This window comes from Triturus cristatus, chromosome 4_1, assembly GCF_964204655.1.
Source record: "Triturus cristatus chromosome 4_1, aTriCri1.1, whole genome shotgun sequence".
Classification (NCBI taxonomy): domain Eukaryota; kingdom Metazoa; phylum Chordata; class Amphibia; order Caudata; family Salamandridae; genus Triturus; species Triturus cristatus.
In genome coordinates this window covers 745248079-745266948 of record NC_140585.1, presented here as the reverse complement: position 1 = coordinate 745266948, position 18870 = coordinate 745248079, and the positions used below count along the sequence as shown (strand labels likewise).

The following is an 18870-nucleotide window of genomic DNA, read 5'->3' as shown; positions in this document are numbered from 1 at the left end:
AATAATATAATGCCATCACTTCGGCTCTTATGATATCTCGCATGGAAGTATCCACCTCCGCCGCCTCCCATTCCGTGCAGTCTCTAAGAATTATGGTCCAACCAATTAACTGTGACAAACACGACCTTCACACAACAAGCTAAAAAAATGTTTTTTTTTTAAATGAGAATACAGTGACTCTGGTGCCTGAAACAAAAGAAAAGGTAAGCACAGCAAGCAAAAATCTCAAGTTAACTTTAAAATGGAGTCGGACACTTGGGCACTCGCATGTCAATGTTAAGATGCATATAGCCCAACTATAGCTAAATCAAAAACTTATAAATCACTTCCTTCACTAAATCTAAGTGTAAAATAATGTGCGCACATAAATAAGTAATGGCTAAGCATGTTGCACGTTAACGTATTATTAAGCACAAACAAATGATGATGACTTTGCTTCACCTTTCATCAGACGAGGTGAGCACATTGGGCCACACCAACTAAACTCTCATGTTAATCAATAGCAAATCTTAAAGAGCTTCTGGGTGGACAACGGAGCTGTTGGATCAAAACTATGGGATCAAAATCCTTCTGAAATTAGGCTAATTGAAGAATTGACCTTATTCAAGACTAACCAACAGAACTACTTCAATCCAACTGTTTAAGGACAAATAACGTGCAAGTACTTGGATACCCCGAGGTTCATATTCTATATGTATGTCGTGGTATGGTATGGTAAGCTTGTGGTAGAAAACGCGTAACTGTTAAAAAGATATGTGATCATTTTACTAAACGTTTAGGGAAAATTCAAATACTTGTGCCAGGCCATAGGGACCTTTGTGAGGCTGGTGGCTCGATAAACAACAATTGCTCAATTTTTGAGATAGTGACCTGGGTAAGCACAGCCGCCCATTGTTGTTCAGTGGCTAACAATGGAACAAGGACTATTGTTGCTTTTATCTGCAGAAATGTCTTCTATCTAACACAGATGCACATGCAGAATTCCAGTTGTCTTTCTAGAGGTCTGTAGAAGAAAACAAAAATTGCAGACTAAGAAGGGCTCCAGTGATGACAAATACATAAGTACCAGGGTCTAGAGAACAGAAAAAGCTTTGAGCTGTCTTTGGAGCTCATGTCACAAAGATAGTAGGGTTTGGTAGTCAGAGGCCTCAGCTCCCTTTGTCCAACTCATGCCAGTGTGTACTGGAGCTCATGCACCTGATTTCTGCAGATTTTCTCTCTTTCCAATTTCAAATTTGTGTGGGAAAACAAATCTGCGAGTGCAAACACACTGATCAACATCTGAATTTACAATGAGGTATATGCCTAATACTAAATATGAGGATTCGGAACCTCTGCTTCTTCCCTCCACATCATTACATTTTCAAAAGGCGCCTGTGCTCAGTGGCCAGTTCCATGAATTTCAACACCCTTATACCAGTGTTTCCCAAACTGTGGGTCACAAGTCTCTGGGGGGTCGCGAGCCAGTGTTTGATGGGTCGGGAAAGTCTGAGCAATAAATAAAGATGATTTAAATTCCAAGTTTATCTTGTCAGATTTGCAATGTTTTAACGGCAGAGGCCACAGGCTTTGTCTTCTGATACGTTGCTGTTCCTTCGTTTAACATGGGAATAGTGTTTACTTTTCTTTCTCTGACTGCATAGTAAGCGGAGTATTTAAAGTGGATTATGTGACTATTTTAGGGTGTCTTTTTTTATGCAACACACAACATTTATATACCAGTGAATTAACTGTAGGCATTCAATAGTTAGGAGTACAAAAATGTAGTAAATTTGTTTGTAATTCTGAAGTATGCTGGAAACAAAGATTTTATTAGAATAAAAACAAATAAAGCTGCTTTAATTGGTGATGCAGAAATCAGAAATATTTACAGAAACTCAATTTCCACTCATTATCATTTAAGTGATGTATGCTGTGTAGTTTATTTAGTAAAACTGTATGTTTGTGAAAAGTTAGTGGCCGTTTGAATGGAAAATGGGCTTTCTGTAAATGGCAATGTGCTACCACACGATACTTTAGTTACATCAAAAAATCACCCATCCTCATGTGCATTAAAGGTAAGCGGATTCGGAAAGTTTGTCATTCTGAAACATGGGTTGTGGTTCCAAAAAGATTGGAAACCACTGCCTTAGACTCAACATAGACAAAATGGTGGGCATTGTCTTTGGAAATCGTTCTACTTGGACCACAATTTGGTGGGACCTCCTCCTACTCCCAGGCCTGGGTCACATAACCTTGGCATCTTCTTCAACAAAAAACTGCCATTTGAATAACACAATGGCAAGCTCTCCTCAATATGTTTTCTCATGTTGAACGTTGTCAGGAAAATTATTCCTCTATTGACCACTTCTTCCAGGAAACTCCTGGTTCAAGTTCTTATCACCTTCAGGATAGATCCTAGCAATTTGAACAACTGACCGGTTATAGACTACAACTGATTGAGAATGCAACAATTCCCCTAATTCTTGGTTTGAGTAGAAAGACAAGTATCTCTTCCCCTCTGCTTCATCTACAGTGGCTCCCAAAACATAAGTGCTTCCCTTCACAGATTTATATTTTTGGGTAAAATCCCTTTACAGTTTTCCATCCAGGAACTACATGGATACCCTTTTATCCTATAGCAGCCCTTAAAGATACCCCATAAATATCCCTAAATTCAGGAAAGCGCGTATGGGAGGCTGTGCTTTTTTGGAGTTTACTGTTAAAGCATGGCATGGTCTACTTTTGAATCTCCATCCCAAAAAATGTTTTACCAAATATCGTAAATTTGTTTCCTCCAGTGTCATAACAGCCTCGTCCTGTGTAATCTCATGCTTTACAAAATCTAAATCCAGAATTCAGTACCCCAACAGGCCCTGCTCCTACACTTTGTCACCTAAATGAACAGGTCTGGAAAGAAGAGGAGTCGCTGCTGGGGGATTGAACACTGAGGGGCTCATTACAACTTTGGCGGCATGGGAGCGGGGTGGCACGCCACCACCTCGCCAAAGTAGGTCACCGCCCGCCCGCCAGCTTAGGAGTTTTCTCCTCGTCTGGCAGGCAGTCCTTTGGTGTTCCAATGGCGGTGCCTTTGAAAAAGGCACCACAATGAAACCACCACAGCAAATTCCTGCACGGCATGGACTGTTTAGTCCATGCTGTGCAGGAACTGGGCATGCATACACACAGGGGGGCACACCATGTGCCCCCCTGAATGCATCCCAGTGTACAGGGGAAAGAGGCGGGCCCTGTAAGACTCCCTTTGTTTCCTCACCGCCAGCCTTTTAATGGCGGGTTCTCCGTCATGAAAAAGCTTGCTGTAGGGAAACTCAGAATATGCTTGGTGATGCCGCAGCAGCACCGCCAACCATATTGCTGCACCAGACTGCCATGCCACCGCCAGGGAACGCAGCTCCCTGGCAGTTGTGGAGGTCCAAAAACAGTTCAACCACTGTACTTGTAATACGGCGGTCGGACCACTGGTGCGGCGGTCCCTGGCCGCCACCACACCTCCACACGGATTTGGTGGTCCGATGGACCCCTGAACTGGTAATCAGGCCTGAATACAAAGATCAGGACCAAAAAGAGAGGAGTCAGAAATCCCTGTTATTTAGCAAACAGAATCTCACAGCAGCCCCTGCTTTTCCCTTATTGCCTTTCATGCTACATTCCTCCACACTATTTGCAGAAGGAATAGGTGGAAGAGAAAGAGGGGGACCATATGGGAGATTAGGATGATACGGAGGAGAACAGCATGCTTGGCAATTGCTGTAACTCTATTGCCCAAGCCCATGCTTCTAGTAACAGCTTGAATGTAGTGTAAGTCAGTCAGTCAAAAAGATTGTTTATTTAGACCATTGGTCTTTAAACAAGAACGAACATCCAAGCAACATACATATCAACGGTTTGAAAAATCAGCTCCAGTTAAAAACGTTATCAAATGAATAAAATAGTACCACTATATTAAATATCCATCTAAAAGAAGTACATTCTATTTCACAATTATTTAAATTCCAAATTACATTCATAACAAGCATTTGCAATGCAATAGGTCTTGCATTTACGCGAGTTTGAGCTATTGACATTGCAAATGACAATGCCTTTCATTTTTGTTTTTAAAACATAAATAAAAGGCATTGTCATTTACAATGCCAATAGCTTAAACTTGTGTAAATGCTTGTTTGTAGTAGCAACTGGTGACACTGGATATCCTCAGGAAAATAGACTGAAGAGGTGTCTCACTTTACTTTTGTGCGCAAGTACATAGCCCATATACAATTTTCACATAGATGTCTGGCCAGCATAATTCAACTAAGAAAATTACATTTATTTCACGAGGAAAAAACATATACAATGCTGCCTACTTCTAACTGCCATGGAACACATGTTACAAGGGACACTTGACAGCAATGGGCATATTCAATCAACTTCCTTGCTCCTTTCCTGCATTGCTTCTCTCTTTGTTTGCCCTTCTTCAGTTGCCTCCATCCTTGCTTCTTCCCTTTCCAGCTCTCTATCCTTCTTTCTTCCATCCCATCTCTCTCCCTACTGCTTTTTTCTGTCCCTTTTCTCTGGACCCCCTCCTCTCTTCTGCCTCCAGTCGTTAACTAGTTAGGCGGTGGCCACCCTCCCCTCCCTGCAGCTGCCACTCAAGCTGCCAGTCTTGCTTGATCGCCTTCAGGTGTTGGGTTGGTTATGGGGGGTGGGTGCTGATGCAAGGGACTCCCGGTGGGCTCTTGGGGGGGGGGGGGGCATCTGCCCTCTCGGACTGAGCTGAGGAAATGCGCCATCTCTCAGAGAAGCAGAGGCCTCTGACTGCTGCCTCTGCGTACGCGCAGGGAGGTGGGTACTTCCTACAAAACCCTCTAAAAGCAACCGTGGGCGAAGGAAAACCTGGGCTGGATTCTGTGCCGGTTGCGACTTGGTGATGAGGTAACGGACTGGATTTTGTTCCACCTGGAACCTCTTTGTAAGAGTTCACTGGCAACAAATGCGACGTCACCCGGAATGAACTGTTGGTAAAAGTATTTTTAATAGCACAAACCTTGCCTTAGGGGGTCACAATGGACCAAGCCTAGTCACACGTTTTTTGCCCAAGACACAAAGGAAATCAAATGATTTGCTTGACGGGCGCTGTGATCTCTTAGCCCTATGAAAACTATACCTGCGCCCCTAGTGCCCGGTCATAACATACGCAAACCCCCGTGCTCGTGAGTCCCCCTGTCTTCACTCACTGTGCTGAAAAGCGCGTGCAAGTACAGCGAAGTGATGGTTATCACTAAAATGAATGCCAAGAATGCTTCCTGAAAAGCGCGAGCACTGCAAAGCGCGTGCAAGTACAGAACGCCGAGAAGGCTTCCTGAAAAGCGCGGAAAGTCTGAGCAGGGTGGGTGGGGACTAAAAACCGACAGGGCAGACACCAACCCCGCTTCCACAGAACCCGGAAAACAAAAGCAACGACAATAGATCTCGCCAAGGCGAAGCAGCGCATGCACTGCATTCGCAGGCGAGACCTAAAAACTGGTGTATTTTCTCTACTAATGCTGCAACGTCTACTCTACACATTTTTAAAAACATTTTTAACTGCAAGTATAAACTTTCCTAATGCACATGCTACATCTAAGGCGTGCATATCTAATAGCAGATCCCCTGCCTGTTCCCGATTCCTAACCTCGTATTTTAGGAAGATTGGACGTAGCCACAGTTTTCGTACATCAAGAACATATAGACAGTCCAATAAAATGTACAAAATGTTGCATTTTGTCCCTATATTGCAGGTGCACTTCCCTTCTCGGTCAATCATATCCCTCTTAATCCTATCATTCTCATAACATGGATCAATCCCAGTCCTTATCTTTAATAATTCTCTCCTTATCCAGCGATAGGGAAGGAAATCCAGGTACGGAAATTGTTGGCCATTTTGTCAGGATTTTAACATAAAATGTTCGGATATTTTCCCTTTCAAGTATTGCCTGTCCGTGGCCCATGGTATTTCTTTCCCTGCTGTCCTAAATTCCGCCTTACCTGTAGTCGAATGGAGGTTCTGCTGGCTTACATCAACCATCAAAACCCTACTATTTCTCTTACCCCCTTTGCCCACTTCATTTCACTCTGTAGGATCTGACATTTACACCAAGAGGATACTTTTTGCCCCTCTTCACCACCCAGGCATTGCCAGAACCTTATTAGTGCCATAGTTGCCATTTTCATCCATTAGACCATACCTGTTTCTAGTCTTATGGCCTGTATCTTGGAGGAACTAGGTAGGGACAGCAATTTTTTTACACATTTTCCTTCTCAACATCCCACTTCCTCTTACCACTTAAAAGTAGCAGTTCAGCGCAATATAAAAACTAACAGCTCGAATGTAGTGCTATAAACCACACCTGCTGACAGAGAAAAATCAATATCCTAATATTGTTTTTGCCTTGGCATCCTATAAATGGAATATTATCCTGCCCAACACTTGCTTAATTCCTGTCAATGGCGTGATGCTGAAAATATCTGCGGAGTCACCTTTTTGATTAACCGAGGAAGGGACGACTGCTCCAAGTATCCATGGGTGCCACCGTGCACAGAATAACATATGTAAAAGGTGTCAAGTGATGCATAAGAGAATCCCACCTAGGTGAAAAACCCTACAAAGGACAAAACACTCCTTGTCAATCTTGTAGCTCTTGATTGAATATGGTGATTTGTATTGGAGAAATCAGCTAGGCACCAAACTTCTTCTGACATCAGGAAGGAGAAAAAAAGCCAAGTAAAATCTAGACACAGTAATTCAGCTGAAGGTCAGACCTGCCGGATGCAAGAATCAGGCACAAAATGAGTAGCAAGGGACGATGAACACAATGAAATATAATGTAATAAATGACTTGCAATACATCCAGCACTTGCAAATGCCTCATTTTATTGACACAAACAGGAACTGACATCACAGAAAAGAAGATTGTCCTATCTTGCATTGGGAGCCTCTATTAACATTCTATGGGCAACCTTGGCATTTGGTGTAAACAAACAATAAATACAACAATGTGCATCAATATACTGATCATGCTACCCCCTCCTATTCCCCCGGTGTTGCTTTACCTTGCTATTCACAGTTTTCAGGGCGCAGATTAATAACAGATTCCATCTAGAGAAATGCACACAAGGAACAACGCCTGAACACCTGCGCCCTGTGGCAGGGACGTCAAAACCTTCCACCATCTTGCCCATCCCAACCCAATCTCCCCAATACCTTTGCTGAATACTTATATCTCTATCTTTTGTGTATCACTCTCAAACAGCCCAGGACAGTTTTCATGGAGGTCGAGCATCTGGTGGCTCACGTAGCTCAGTTAACATAGCTGCCCACACCTGCAAATCATCTGCCAATTTGTTGTCCCTTTGAGTCTTTCGCATAGGACTTTCCTTTGCAACCACCCCTTCTGACATGTCCCTCAGCTATTCATCCACACGCGGCGGGCTAACGGAAATTCCACACATAACCACTATATGCTTGGCTAGCACCAGCCACAGCATTATACATTTTCTGCGAAGATGTTTCTTCTTTTTAACCGGGACTATTCCCAGCAGTTATTTCCTAGCATCCTTGTAGAAGGTCCACCCCATGGCCACACACACTCAATCAGGAGCAACCCACCATCTTGAAGAGGGCTTGTTATGTGGTTTGCCTATTCTGCCTAGCTGGAAATCATGGTAGTCACCAGTTAGTGCCTGAGTTTGATATCTCTTGACTAGAGTTGCATTCCGTAAATCTGTTCCTGCTGTCCACGCTGGATACTCTGGCTAGGTCAAGAAACACCCCTCCAGGGTAGTCTCAAGCACAGAGACACAAGGAAGGTTCGAATGGCGTGAGTGCTCAGTAGCATGCCAATTGTGACATCGAATTATACATTATGTTCCTTCCGCTACGGGGCCTCTGGTAATTTCTCAATTTTCTTCTCTGCACGATTAGAATAATCCCCATTTTTTTTTCTGAAGAAAAAGTAAAACCTTCATGTTCAACAAGTTCCTGTTGCACAGGCAGCCAACACGTATCACTGTCCAGGTTCCCAAATACCCACCAAATACTTTGGACTCTTGAGATGATTAGACTTCATCACAGGTCACAAATAAGGAAATACGTATGTAAGCAAGTCTTGGCTCAAAGCTTTACCAGAGCTCCATGTAAGTGTATTGGTGGACCTTTGCTGTGCACTGTATCACTGGAACCTAGCTATACCTAGCTGATGAGTCCTAGCTAGGGTGAAACCGTTCCTGAGTTGCTTGTGTTCCCATTCGGGGAGGACAGGTTCATGACTGATTTTCATATAGCTGGCTCCAAACTGAGGGGGCATGGTGTGCAGAATAACGATGGATTGGGAGGAGGCCCGAGTAATTACCAGGGGCTGAGATTAATTTAAGCATTCCATCCACCACTCTTTTTTTATACATTAGCACAGTGCCCACAGCATTACATGTAAATGCAGTTGGCCTCATCCATTAACTGGAAATGTTGTTTCTCAATTTTGTCTTTGTTTTCTTCATTGCATGAAACCTCAGGTGACATCAACGAACTGTACCAAACGAGAATATCACCAGATTGTATCGCTGCATTTTCAGATGACTGTGATTTGCACTCAACCGATGAGATGCTCAAGAGCGCTGGGATGCAGGTATGTGGGAATGGAATGGACTTTTTTGGTGATTTGTTCTTCAATCTTAGCTAAGATATTTTTTCCTAAATTCTATCAACAGAAGATAGCAGTGAGAAGATACACATAGTTCATTATTCATAGAAAGTTTAAATATGACTCTATGGTTTTTTCACTGACTAAGCACATTTCAAGATACAAGCTATAATGTAACATTTTACTAAAAAAGAGGGCATGCAATGTGTTTATAAAAATACAGACCACATCTTAAATATGATGACCCCTCATGTTAAAATGTCTCTATGTTTTTAACTTTGCAAAATATCGACAAATTGTTCACTCACCAGTAGCTTTGCAACTCAGTTACATTGTAGGGCATATCATGTGTTTGGCATAGTACCAGAATATCAAGGGTGAAAAATCATTGTACAAAAATATAGTGACCTATATAACAGTTACCAAAATACTGTGAAGTTAAATCTATTTGGGTAAGCATTTGTTATTTGTACCATGATCACATATATATTTACTGTCAGAAATGGGGTTATTAGTTTGGGAGGGATATAACCCTAACAACTTAATACATCCACTCTAGTTAGGTCAATTCTAAGTGAGAGCACATTTCAGAATCTCAAAAAAAAGTATCAACAATTTTAATGTAAAGTACACAATACAATTACATTTCCAAGCCCATTTAGAAAGAAATAAAGCTAACTTTAAGGAGCAGAAAGACACCAACATCTTTCACATAAATGAAGAGGAACTGGAGGTATGCTTTTTTAAAGTTTAGGAAAAAAATGCCATGAAAATATAGAAAGGCAATCAAAAGTCACTGCAGAGGAGTAAAAAGTGACTAAGCTCAACTTTTCTCTAGCTGCTCGGAATTCTGGTCAATTCTGCAAACTGTAGCTCCTCAGTGCAGGCTTCTAGGACCAGGTCTTTCGCCGGCCACGTCTCCTGCAAGGCCCAGTTCTTTGTGGTCAGCTGGGCTCTCTTGAAGTCAGGAGTTCTTCTGCTTTTTGTGTCCATTAAGCAGTCAAACAGGAGACCAGCTACTTTTCCCTTGGAGACATTGTGTGCCAGCAGGAGCCAGGAGTTCTTGAGTAGTGCAGTAGATCTTCGTCTTCCAGCAGCAGCCAGGATTCATCTTCCAACATGGCCTTCTTCTTCAGGTCCATCTTCCCAGGTCCATGAATGTTTTCAAGAGGTGGGGATTGAGGTGTCAGATTAAACCTGTACTCTAGCTAGAAATTGGAGAAATTCTGCCACCAATCTTTACTATATTCTAGCCGCCCTTGCTCCTCCTTTTGCAGCATTTCTTCTTTGCATGATTATAAATTTGTTACTCAGGAGCTCGTTTCCATATTGAAAATTAATCTGCCCCCTGCCAGGCCTGTCTTCAGCTCCTCAGCTGCTCCCCAATTTAGATGAGAAATCCTTTCACCTGACAGCAACAAAACTGGTTCTCTCCCCCACTTTGATTAGAGTTTGGCTGTTTAGAATGGTCCTGGGAATTAATAAGAGAACTCCTACATGGCATCTCCAAGTCAAAAGAGGTAGTGCTAAAGCTGCCCTTTATTTTGCCAGCTGTCCCTGTCTGCCGCCAGATAGGCAATTCTGCTAAGTGGTCATCAATTAACACTCATCTACTCTCCCTGGGCTCAGAGGCAAGCTACTGTACTCTGAGGCAGGGGCATTAACTCTCCCAGCTAAGGATGTGTACTCCAACACTGGAGGGACTGTGAGGCAAAAGTGATTTCAGGCCACTTTGGGATCAATCAGCGCAAAGTACATTTTTAGAAAGTTTCCCTTCCACTTAATTATAAAAAATCAGATTTCATCAATAAGTCAATTTTTAAAATTAACTAAGAAATAACTTTGAAGCATTTTACCTGGATTTTCCCAAACAAACAGAAGAAAAATGTTCTACACCCTGGTGTACCTCCCATCTTGTTTCCTTGAAGAAACAATGTAAAAATTTGAAAGGAAATGGAGGAAAAACTATGAGGATCACCTTAAAATGTGCCATCGAACTTTAATTAGGAACTATCTTATAGAAATTAAAAAGGCCCAAGCGTCCTAATATGAAACCAAAATAAGCCAGGCATCGTTCGTCTCTGGGGAACTTCTTAACCCCTTCGATGCTCATGACGGAGCGGTTCGGTCATGAGCGTCGGTTGCGGTGTGCGCATGACGGAACCGCTCCGTCATGGCCCCGCCCGCGCAATAGAACATTCAGCACAGCGTGAAAATCCGCGCCGCTCTGAAGGGGTTAAAATTGTGTAATATCTGACCCATCCAGAAACCGTCAAACCTCTCCCCACCCCCTCAATAGCGCGCTGCCAATTCATTGAATTGGCAACGTTCTTTTAGAAGAAAATAGCCGATATTTATCAGTTTCTACTAAAGAACTGAATTTGAAATGCCCTCACATCAGAAAAACAATTGCCCAACACATCCTACACTGGCCTTCCTCTCCCCCCACCCCAATAGGGAGAACGTCCAGCTCTTCGCAGCAAGGTTTAATCAGGGTCACACTTGACCCTGCGACCCAACACACACTGTCACAAAGACATCCAGCCACCTTCTCTATTATAATGGAACTCCTTAACTTGTCCCTTTCCATTGGAATAGTACTTTTTTTTTTTATAATCAACTTTTATTGCTTTTGAAAGTAAAGAAAAGGTTAGCAGCAACAGCACAGTACACAGGCTCTCATATAAGACATTGTGAGGGTGTCAGTAGCAAAGTTATACAGTATGCACAGCGATCGACCACTTACATAGCAAAAACAGGACGTCTGTCGGAAGTAAGAAGTTATCCCCATCAACCAACTAACCCAGTTGGCCCGTCTATTTACCCCATACTTTCTGGTACTTGGCAGGGCAGCCTCTGGCTTTCAACAAGGGCTTGTCTTGAGCGGCACACCAGTCCACACCTTGGCGCCATTTAGCTATTGTGGGGGGATCAGGTTGCATCCAGGCCATGGCAATATTGCGTTTGGCCATCATGATGGCCATTCCAGGAATCATTTATCTGCTCGGGACCTGCCTAGACCATCCATGACGCCCAGGAGAAGGAGTATGGGGTTGTGAGGTACATGCCAGTCCAGAATGTGTGTGAGTTTGGATTCTATCTTTTCCCAGTATTTTATGAGGCGGGGACAAGACCAGGCCATATGGTAGAAGCCTGCTGGTTGGTGCCTGCAGCTTGCGCACTCAGGCAAGGTATGCAGCCCTGCTCTATGCAGTTGCTCCGGGGTAAGGTATGCAGTGTGGAGGTAGTAGATCTGGATGAGTCGAAGTCTGGCAGAAGCAGTGACGGTCTTGGGGGCCATAAGGGCGTCTAGCCAGTCCTCATCCTCAAGGGGGCCCAACCAACCTTACCAGCGAAGCTTGAGCGAGTCCAGTATGGGAATAGAAGCATTTAAGTGGAAACATGCTGTGGTCAAACGCTTGCTAAAAAAAAAACAATCTCAACCCAACATGTCCAGGGAACTATAGGCCCTGCTCCCATTCATAGGCAGGGTACTAGAAAAACAAGTCAACCAAACACCTGTCTACATTTCTTGAAGTAAATCATCTACTGCACACCCCCTAGATTGGATTCTGTACACAACACAGTATGGAAACTGCCCTCCACGCAGTAACAGAATAATTGAAAATGCTGCTGGACTAGGCAGGAACAGCTGCAGTTATCATCCTGGACCTAGGTGCAGCGTTCAACACGGTTGACCATGAAACACTTACATGCAGAATGGGTGAAGCCGGAATAAAGAGATCCCTCTTTAGTGGCACACTACCTTTTTGAAGGACACATCTTTCCAAATTAGTGTGAATTCATGCTACTCTGACATCCTTCCCTTGAAGTGTGGGGTCCAGCAGGTTTGGCCCTCAGCCCCACACTTATTCACCTGTACATGCGCACATTGGAAGATATTGTTCAGGAGTTTGGGCTGTCAATAGAATCATGTGCCGAAGACACACAATCAGTCACCTCCCTTTTCTCTGGAAAAGGCTTGCAGTTCCATCAGCTGATTGGAAAAACTGCTTGGAAAAAACTATCCAAGTGGATGGCGAACTGCTGCTTAAAGCTGAATGGGAGAAAAACAGAGCTGATGATTCTGCGGAACAGACCTGACCCCCAACTACCTATAGAATGGCCAGAATGTTAGGGCAATCCACCCATCCCCAACTCCCCTATCAAAAGCCTTGGGATGTAGCTGCACAAGTCCCTTTCCATGGATATATAGGCCAAACAAACTTGCGTCGACTTTTACTGGCACCCTCAGAACATCCTAGACATTATCCTGAGTGTGTCCTGAAGTATTGTGATCCAATCCCTTGTTCTCTCCTGGTTGGACTACGGGTACTGTCTGTACATAGGCTCCCTCAAATATGTCATCGAAAGGCTCTAGGTTGTCCAAAATGCGGCAGCTAGGATCCTATCCAAGGTCCCAAAATTTGCCTCGGCCAACAGTGCTCTAGCTTCTCTGCACTGGCAAGGATAAAATGTAAAACACTCTGTCTGGCACATAGAGGGCTTAACGCCAAAGGACCCACTATGATAAGGGCACTTTTGAGCCCCTACTCACCCAGTAGGGCTTTAAGATCCCCTACGGGTCAATTCTTGAAGGTACCGAGAACTCACAAAGCCAGGTGAGGCGGTAGGTCCTTTTCATAGCTCATCCCCAAACTTTGAAACTGACTCCCCATAGAATTAAGATGCTTAAACGATGAATCACAGTTCGGAGAAAGGCTAAAAGCATAGCTATATCCACATTATTAGCCCCCCATGTGTTTGTCCACTTGTCCTGAAGCAACGTTATGTCTTAGCCAGCACTGAGAGGCCTACGGTTAGTCATGCGCTTAATAAAACTTGTAATCCCATTTAGTCCTGTTCAGAGAAAAGTATAGAAAAGTGAAATAGTTTTGGGCTTTTTTTTCTCTGTGCGACCACACTAACCCCAGCAATAGTGTGCCCTAATTTTTTATATGAACACACCGCTCTGTGGGCTCATAGGGCACACTGTACGTATGATATATGAAAATATAAAAATAGGACGCTCTCTAAATAGTAAAGAACCTTTTGCCCGACTTGTGTCACTGCATTGCGTTTAAACTGCAATGCAAAATATCAAAAGTCCAAATATTTTAATCGTAAAATATCCTCAGCTGCTCTTGAGGGATTTCCTCAAGAATGCAGACCCAAGAGAAAGTCTGGAAAGTTTTGAACAGGAATTTCTTGTGAAATATTTTTAGGGCATACACACTGAACATGAATTATGTTATAGGCAGACATAGGTAGCCATTTTACATGGTTTGTCTGATAGAATTTCCACGGATATTACCCCCAAAAAACTTTCGCTCTTGAAGATGACTTATATTAGCTTCATCCCTTGCTGGAAAGACCTTGCGACTGTATAAAACAACACAGGGGCATATCTACAAGCCCCTATCGCCACCACAATGTCGCTTTCAGTGACGTTGTGATGGCAATAGGGGCTTCGCCTTATTTACAAGCCAGCTTAAGCCACTTAATGTGGCATAATGCTGCCTTGTAAATAAGGCACCCTTTCACGCTGTACTCAGCGTGAAAGTGGAGGGCAATGGGTGTTGTGGTGGGCATTCCACCGCAACACCCATTGATTTTGACGCTCCCCCATATTCACGAGAGTGGTTTAAATAGGAGGCAGCGTCAAAATTAAGACCAGGGAAAACCTGGCTTAAACAGGCGAAACAAGGAGAAATGCTTCATTTCTCCTTGTTTTTGCTTTTTTCCATGTGTGCTGTGTTGTGCAGCACACATAGAAACAGCAACTAGCCATTGATTGTTGATGTGCATGAAGGTGACCCTTCCTGCACATAAACAATTTTTTTAAAATTACGTTTTGCAACTTCTATGTGTGCTGAATTAAGCAGCACACATAAAAGTTACAAAAAGCCATTTAAAGATTGTTTATGTGAAGGAAGGGAGACCTTCCTGCACATAAACAATCTTCCCCTCAACGCAGACGCAAGGGTGCTTGCTTTGGCGCTAGGCTGCTAAGTTTAGCGCCAGCACAGGGAAAACGCAGGGCTGCACCATATTGTTGGGAATGTGGTGCAGCCCCGCGTTTCTGAAGTGGCGGAGTGCGGCGTTATGCCAGGAAGGCTGCACTCCGTCACTTTGTTGTAAATATGCCCCCACAGTGGTTGTCTCGCCAGGGAAGACAACGGCCGCTGTGCTGCTGATCTCTGTCACACAGGATTTTTTCTGGTGGCTAAAAGGCTTCTAAGTCCTCCTAACATTTGTGAAATTTGGTGATGTTTGGCTGAAGAGTTCCTCGGTTGGCCTTGGAGTCCAATATGGGTATAAAACGGACCTAAACAACTCAATTTCGGGTTCACGTAGATGTTGCGTAGGCTGTCCAGTTTCGGCATTTTGGGGTTGCATAACTAAATGTTACTCAGTCTACAATCCAATCAAGAACATTTTAAAGTGTCCCTGATGAACTATCGGTCACATAGCCTGATGAATAAGAAATTCTGCTATGGCACTAACATATAATTATGTGTATTTCATATTTTCTACCACTCGCTATGAGATCTTCTCTGTTTAAAAAAATGGCTATGTTCATCCCCGCACTTTGGTCAGACACTAATATTGCTCATTCTCTTTTCCAGAATACATACATGGGATTTCTAGACTACAGAAGAGACACCGTTCGGAATCTTAGAATCAGCCCCAGCACTTGCACCTTTAACCCTGGCGTCATGGTTGCGAACATGACAGAGTGGAAACGCCTTCGTGTCACCAAGCAGTTAGAAAAATGGATGCTGAAAAATGTGGAGTATGTACAAAGTGTTTTCTTGGTTTATTTGTGACTTTGAAAAAGTATTGCAAAAAATCAGAAGATGTTGTAGTTATTAAGTAATAAACAAACAATGCTATTTTAAGACCGCTGTTAAAAAATTGTTTTTTCCTAGATAGTGTCACAAACATGTAGATTTTCTAAATATCTTTTTCCGTTACTATTTCTTGACCAGTCTCTGGGGTGAGATGTACAGAAAAAGAGCAAAGAAACAGACAGGCTTCTGTGCAGGTGTGGGGGGCCTTCAGCCATACAGCCTTCTAAGAGAAGTTCCATGGGAGTGGGTCACACAGATTGTTCTCATGTCAAGGTGTGACTTATTCCTGAAAATTCTGTAGTAAGTCAGGAATAAGTCACACCTACTCACAGAATGATGTTCGTGAAATAGATTCAAAGTTCCTTTTTGTAGGGAGGATCACAATGTATAATTATGTCTCTGACGCCTTTTTCCAAATAAACGCCTGTCCCTGCTCATAGATACTCTGTGAGGGCATAAGAAGTCACTCCATAATCACAGAGGGGAAAGTGCTGCAACGTTAGCAGAGCAAACAGTCAGTTCGGACTCAGTCCTGTGAGGTTGGAGTGCCCGTGTATACCATCTGGTGTTGACTTCATTCATTTTATTTATTTGTATTTATTAAAACAATTATAAATGCAAAGCACTAACCATCAAAGAAGAAAGATGCTGCATAAAGTAGGAACTATGAATATAAGTAAAAATTGTGATCATAGTAGGCCAGGCCATGAAAGGACAGCAGGTCAAAAATCTGGAAATAGAATAAAATACTAAAGAAAATAGAAAGAGGGAGAAAAGGAAAACCACCCAGAGCTCTTGTTCATATAACAAGATAAAGTTAATCCAGCAAAGATAGAAAGGGCAACTTAATACTAGAATGAAATAATATCTGCTGGGCACTGAGAATGTGAACTAGGGTGGCACACCAGTTCATGGCTCAGAAGAGGGCACATTTCTAGATAAGTGTTCTGCCGGCAAGCTTGCAAGCGATGGGTGAGGGTGTTTAAGAAAGTGGGTTGTAAGTTAGGAAAATTCAAGTCCTTCGCAAGTAATAAGCCTGCAACCTTTTGTCTAATGGTAACCAAGTACTCCTTTGTAGCACTTGTCTCTCTCGGGATAGCGAGGCAGAGCACTCCAAGACCTACTCAGCTGGGGTGGTGTGGGCTAGTACCCCAGTCTGCAGGCATGCGACTAAAAGCACCCAATAAATCATTGTCCAGTGAGTGTTTTTCTTAAGCATATATCTAAGTGTAAAATAGAAGAATCTTGGTAGCCGGTAGCAAGATGGAACAGAATCAGGTTTATTAACAAGGTAGAAGTAACAGGTTACATTTCTGAATACCTTTCTTAGCACTATCGGGTTCTATGTTCTGCACCCTGCTGTGGTGTACCAGGCTAACTTGGAGGAGTCCTTTTTGGAAGGCTCTCACTCTCAGGGCTGTTGCTCCCACCCACGGTGTCCTGCTTTAGTGGGCGGGGCTGGTGAAGCCAGCGCATTTTTGTGTGGTGTTGTTGCGGTTGTTGTTAGTGGCCCCAGCCTGTTTGCTCTGCATTAGAAAGCAGGGCCAGGGGACTCCAGGTTTGGCATATTGGAGTCCCTCGCCCATTGCGCTCGGTGTTAGTGGGCAGTGCTTGGGGAACTCCGTGTACTATTCGCACTGCTTTTGTGGTCGTATTGGTTGTTTCCCTCTTGCTGACACTCGCAAAGCAGTCCTTATGGCAAAGGGGTTGGGTATGCGGTGGCCTGTTTTGTTCCCGCCCGCACAGTGTTTGAGGGTTCCAGTTAGTTGGCTCCACCACACTTCCCGCCTCTCTGAATGCCATTATGTGGTATGTCACAGGAGGTAGCATTTGCTTCCTCATGTTTTTGGCATACAGGGTGATCGGAGTGGTTGGTGTTGTTGGATTGTGGATGGTGCTACGTTGGGGCCATCGGAGATGGTATCAGGTCCTTCTGTGCACCCTTCATTGTCTTCCTTTCTGGACATGATTGGGCTATGGAGGAGGTGGATTTTGCGGCCCGGGCAACCTCGACTTACTGTCCCCAGGATGGATGTGTTTTTGCCTGATCGGAAGTGCCAGAGGGGTCATTATGTTAAGGATTCTGGTCTTGCAGACCTACTGAGGCCTCCTAGTGAACTATAGTCTCCCTTCATCTAGCAAATCAGATGATGTGTTTGATTTTGAATGTTTTTTAGCCTCATTTAAGCCAGTTGATCCTGGGACTGTACCTTTACATTATGCTGTTCGGGCTGGGTCTGCTTTCTGCTTCTGGTGACATGGGCTCCTCCAGGACAAGGGTTTGAATACCACCAATGCTGGCATTCGACCACTGTGGGTACCTGTGTTTGCACTCATGGTCACAGGTTCTTTTCCTGGCGGTCTTTCCTCCTTCTGATGTATCAATGAGCATCTGTTGTTCAGTGTCAAGATGCTCTTCTGGATGGATGTGCACTTTGCTTATAGGTAGGCATATTCTGTTAAACGTGTGCTGTTGCATGTATGGAAGGTGGTGGACGATTCCTGTCTTCCTTTCTTTCTTTCAGGGTGATATCCTGTAGCCATGTTTGCAGCTGCTTTTCCGTCTGTGGTGTTCTCCAACATTGGGGTCCAGTGGCTCAAGTTCTGGAACATGGGTTCCAATCTCTCCCCAAGTTTGGTATGGCATGCAGTGGCGGTTGTACCCTGACGCTCTCACCAGGGGGCCTCCGTTGGGTCAGTCCCCTCCTGCATGGGGTTTGGTTTTGGGGTGACTCTCTCCTTTTTTTCCATCTGGTGGGCCTTGGCACCTGTTCAAGCTGCTCTGTTTTATTTCCTCCCATTAGTTGGGGATTAAGGAGTGTGTCTTCAGCCAGACAGCCTGGTGTCAAGGTCTTATATGTGCCATCAAGAGGAGGTGATGGTTCCCTTCCTTTTTGTTCAAACCCTGGTATGGAGCATTGGCCTGCGGTTCTGCTCAGTCTCCAAGGAACAAACACTTGCTGCTCCCGAGTTGTGCTTCCAAACGTCCCTTGACCTGATGGGTGTCTGCCTGCATGTTCCCACCCATCTGGCTGGTCGACAGTCTCTTTGTTTTGCTGTGGGTTCACGCTGCTACTGTTTCCAGGTGCTTCTTTTTTCGGATTTTTTTGGGCACCAGGGGTTTTTCTGACCCTCTTGGCCCCTCTGGCTCAGGGTATTCAAGTCTACCCTTATCTTGCTGAGTGGCTCAGTGTCTCTCCTTTCTCTAGGCAATGAAGAAGGTGTGTATAGTCTATCATCTTGTAGATTCTGTTGGGTTTCTTTTCACCCGCAGGTTGTCCTCCCTACGCCCATCTCGGTCTCTGTTGTTCATCTTGGCCCTCTTCTATCTGTTTCACTTCTATCCTGGGTTCATTCCCAAC

The 18870-nt window shown here is 43.9% G+C and overlaps 1 protein-coding gene across 2 annotated transcripts in view; it reads left to right on the top strand.

Moving 5' to 3' along the window:
* The window catches only part of GLT8D2 (glycosyltransferase 8 domain containing 2), a 138445-nt gene that overhangs the window by 72030 nt on the left and 47545 nt on the right, over positions 1-18870 (top strand). For both annotated transcript variants that reach the window (XM_085653251.1, XM_085653252.1), the window contains exons 7-8: positions 8527-8639; positions 15284-15450. In XM_085653251.1, the coding sequence (XP_085509377.1) occupies positions 8527-8639; positions 15284-15450 (280 nt within the window). The remainder of the gene's footprint in view (positions 1-8526; positions 8640-15283; positions 15451-18870) is intronic.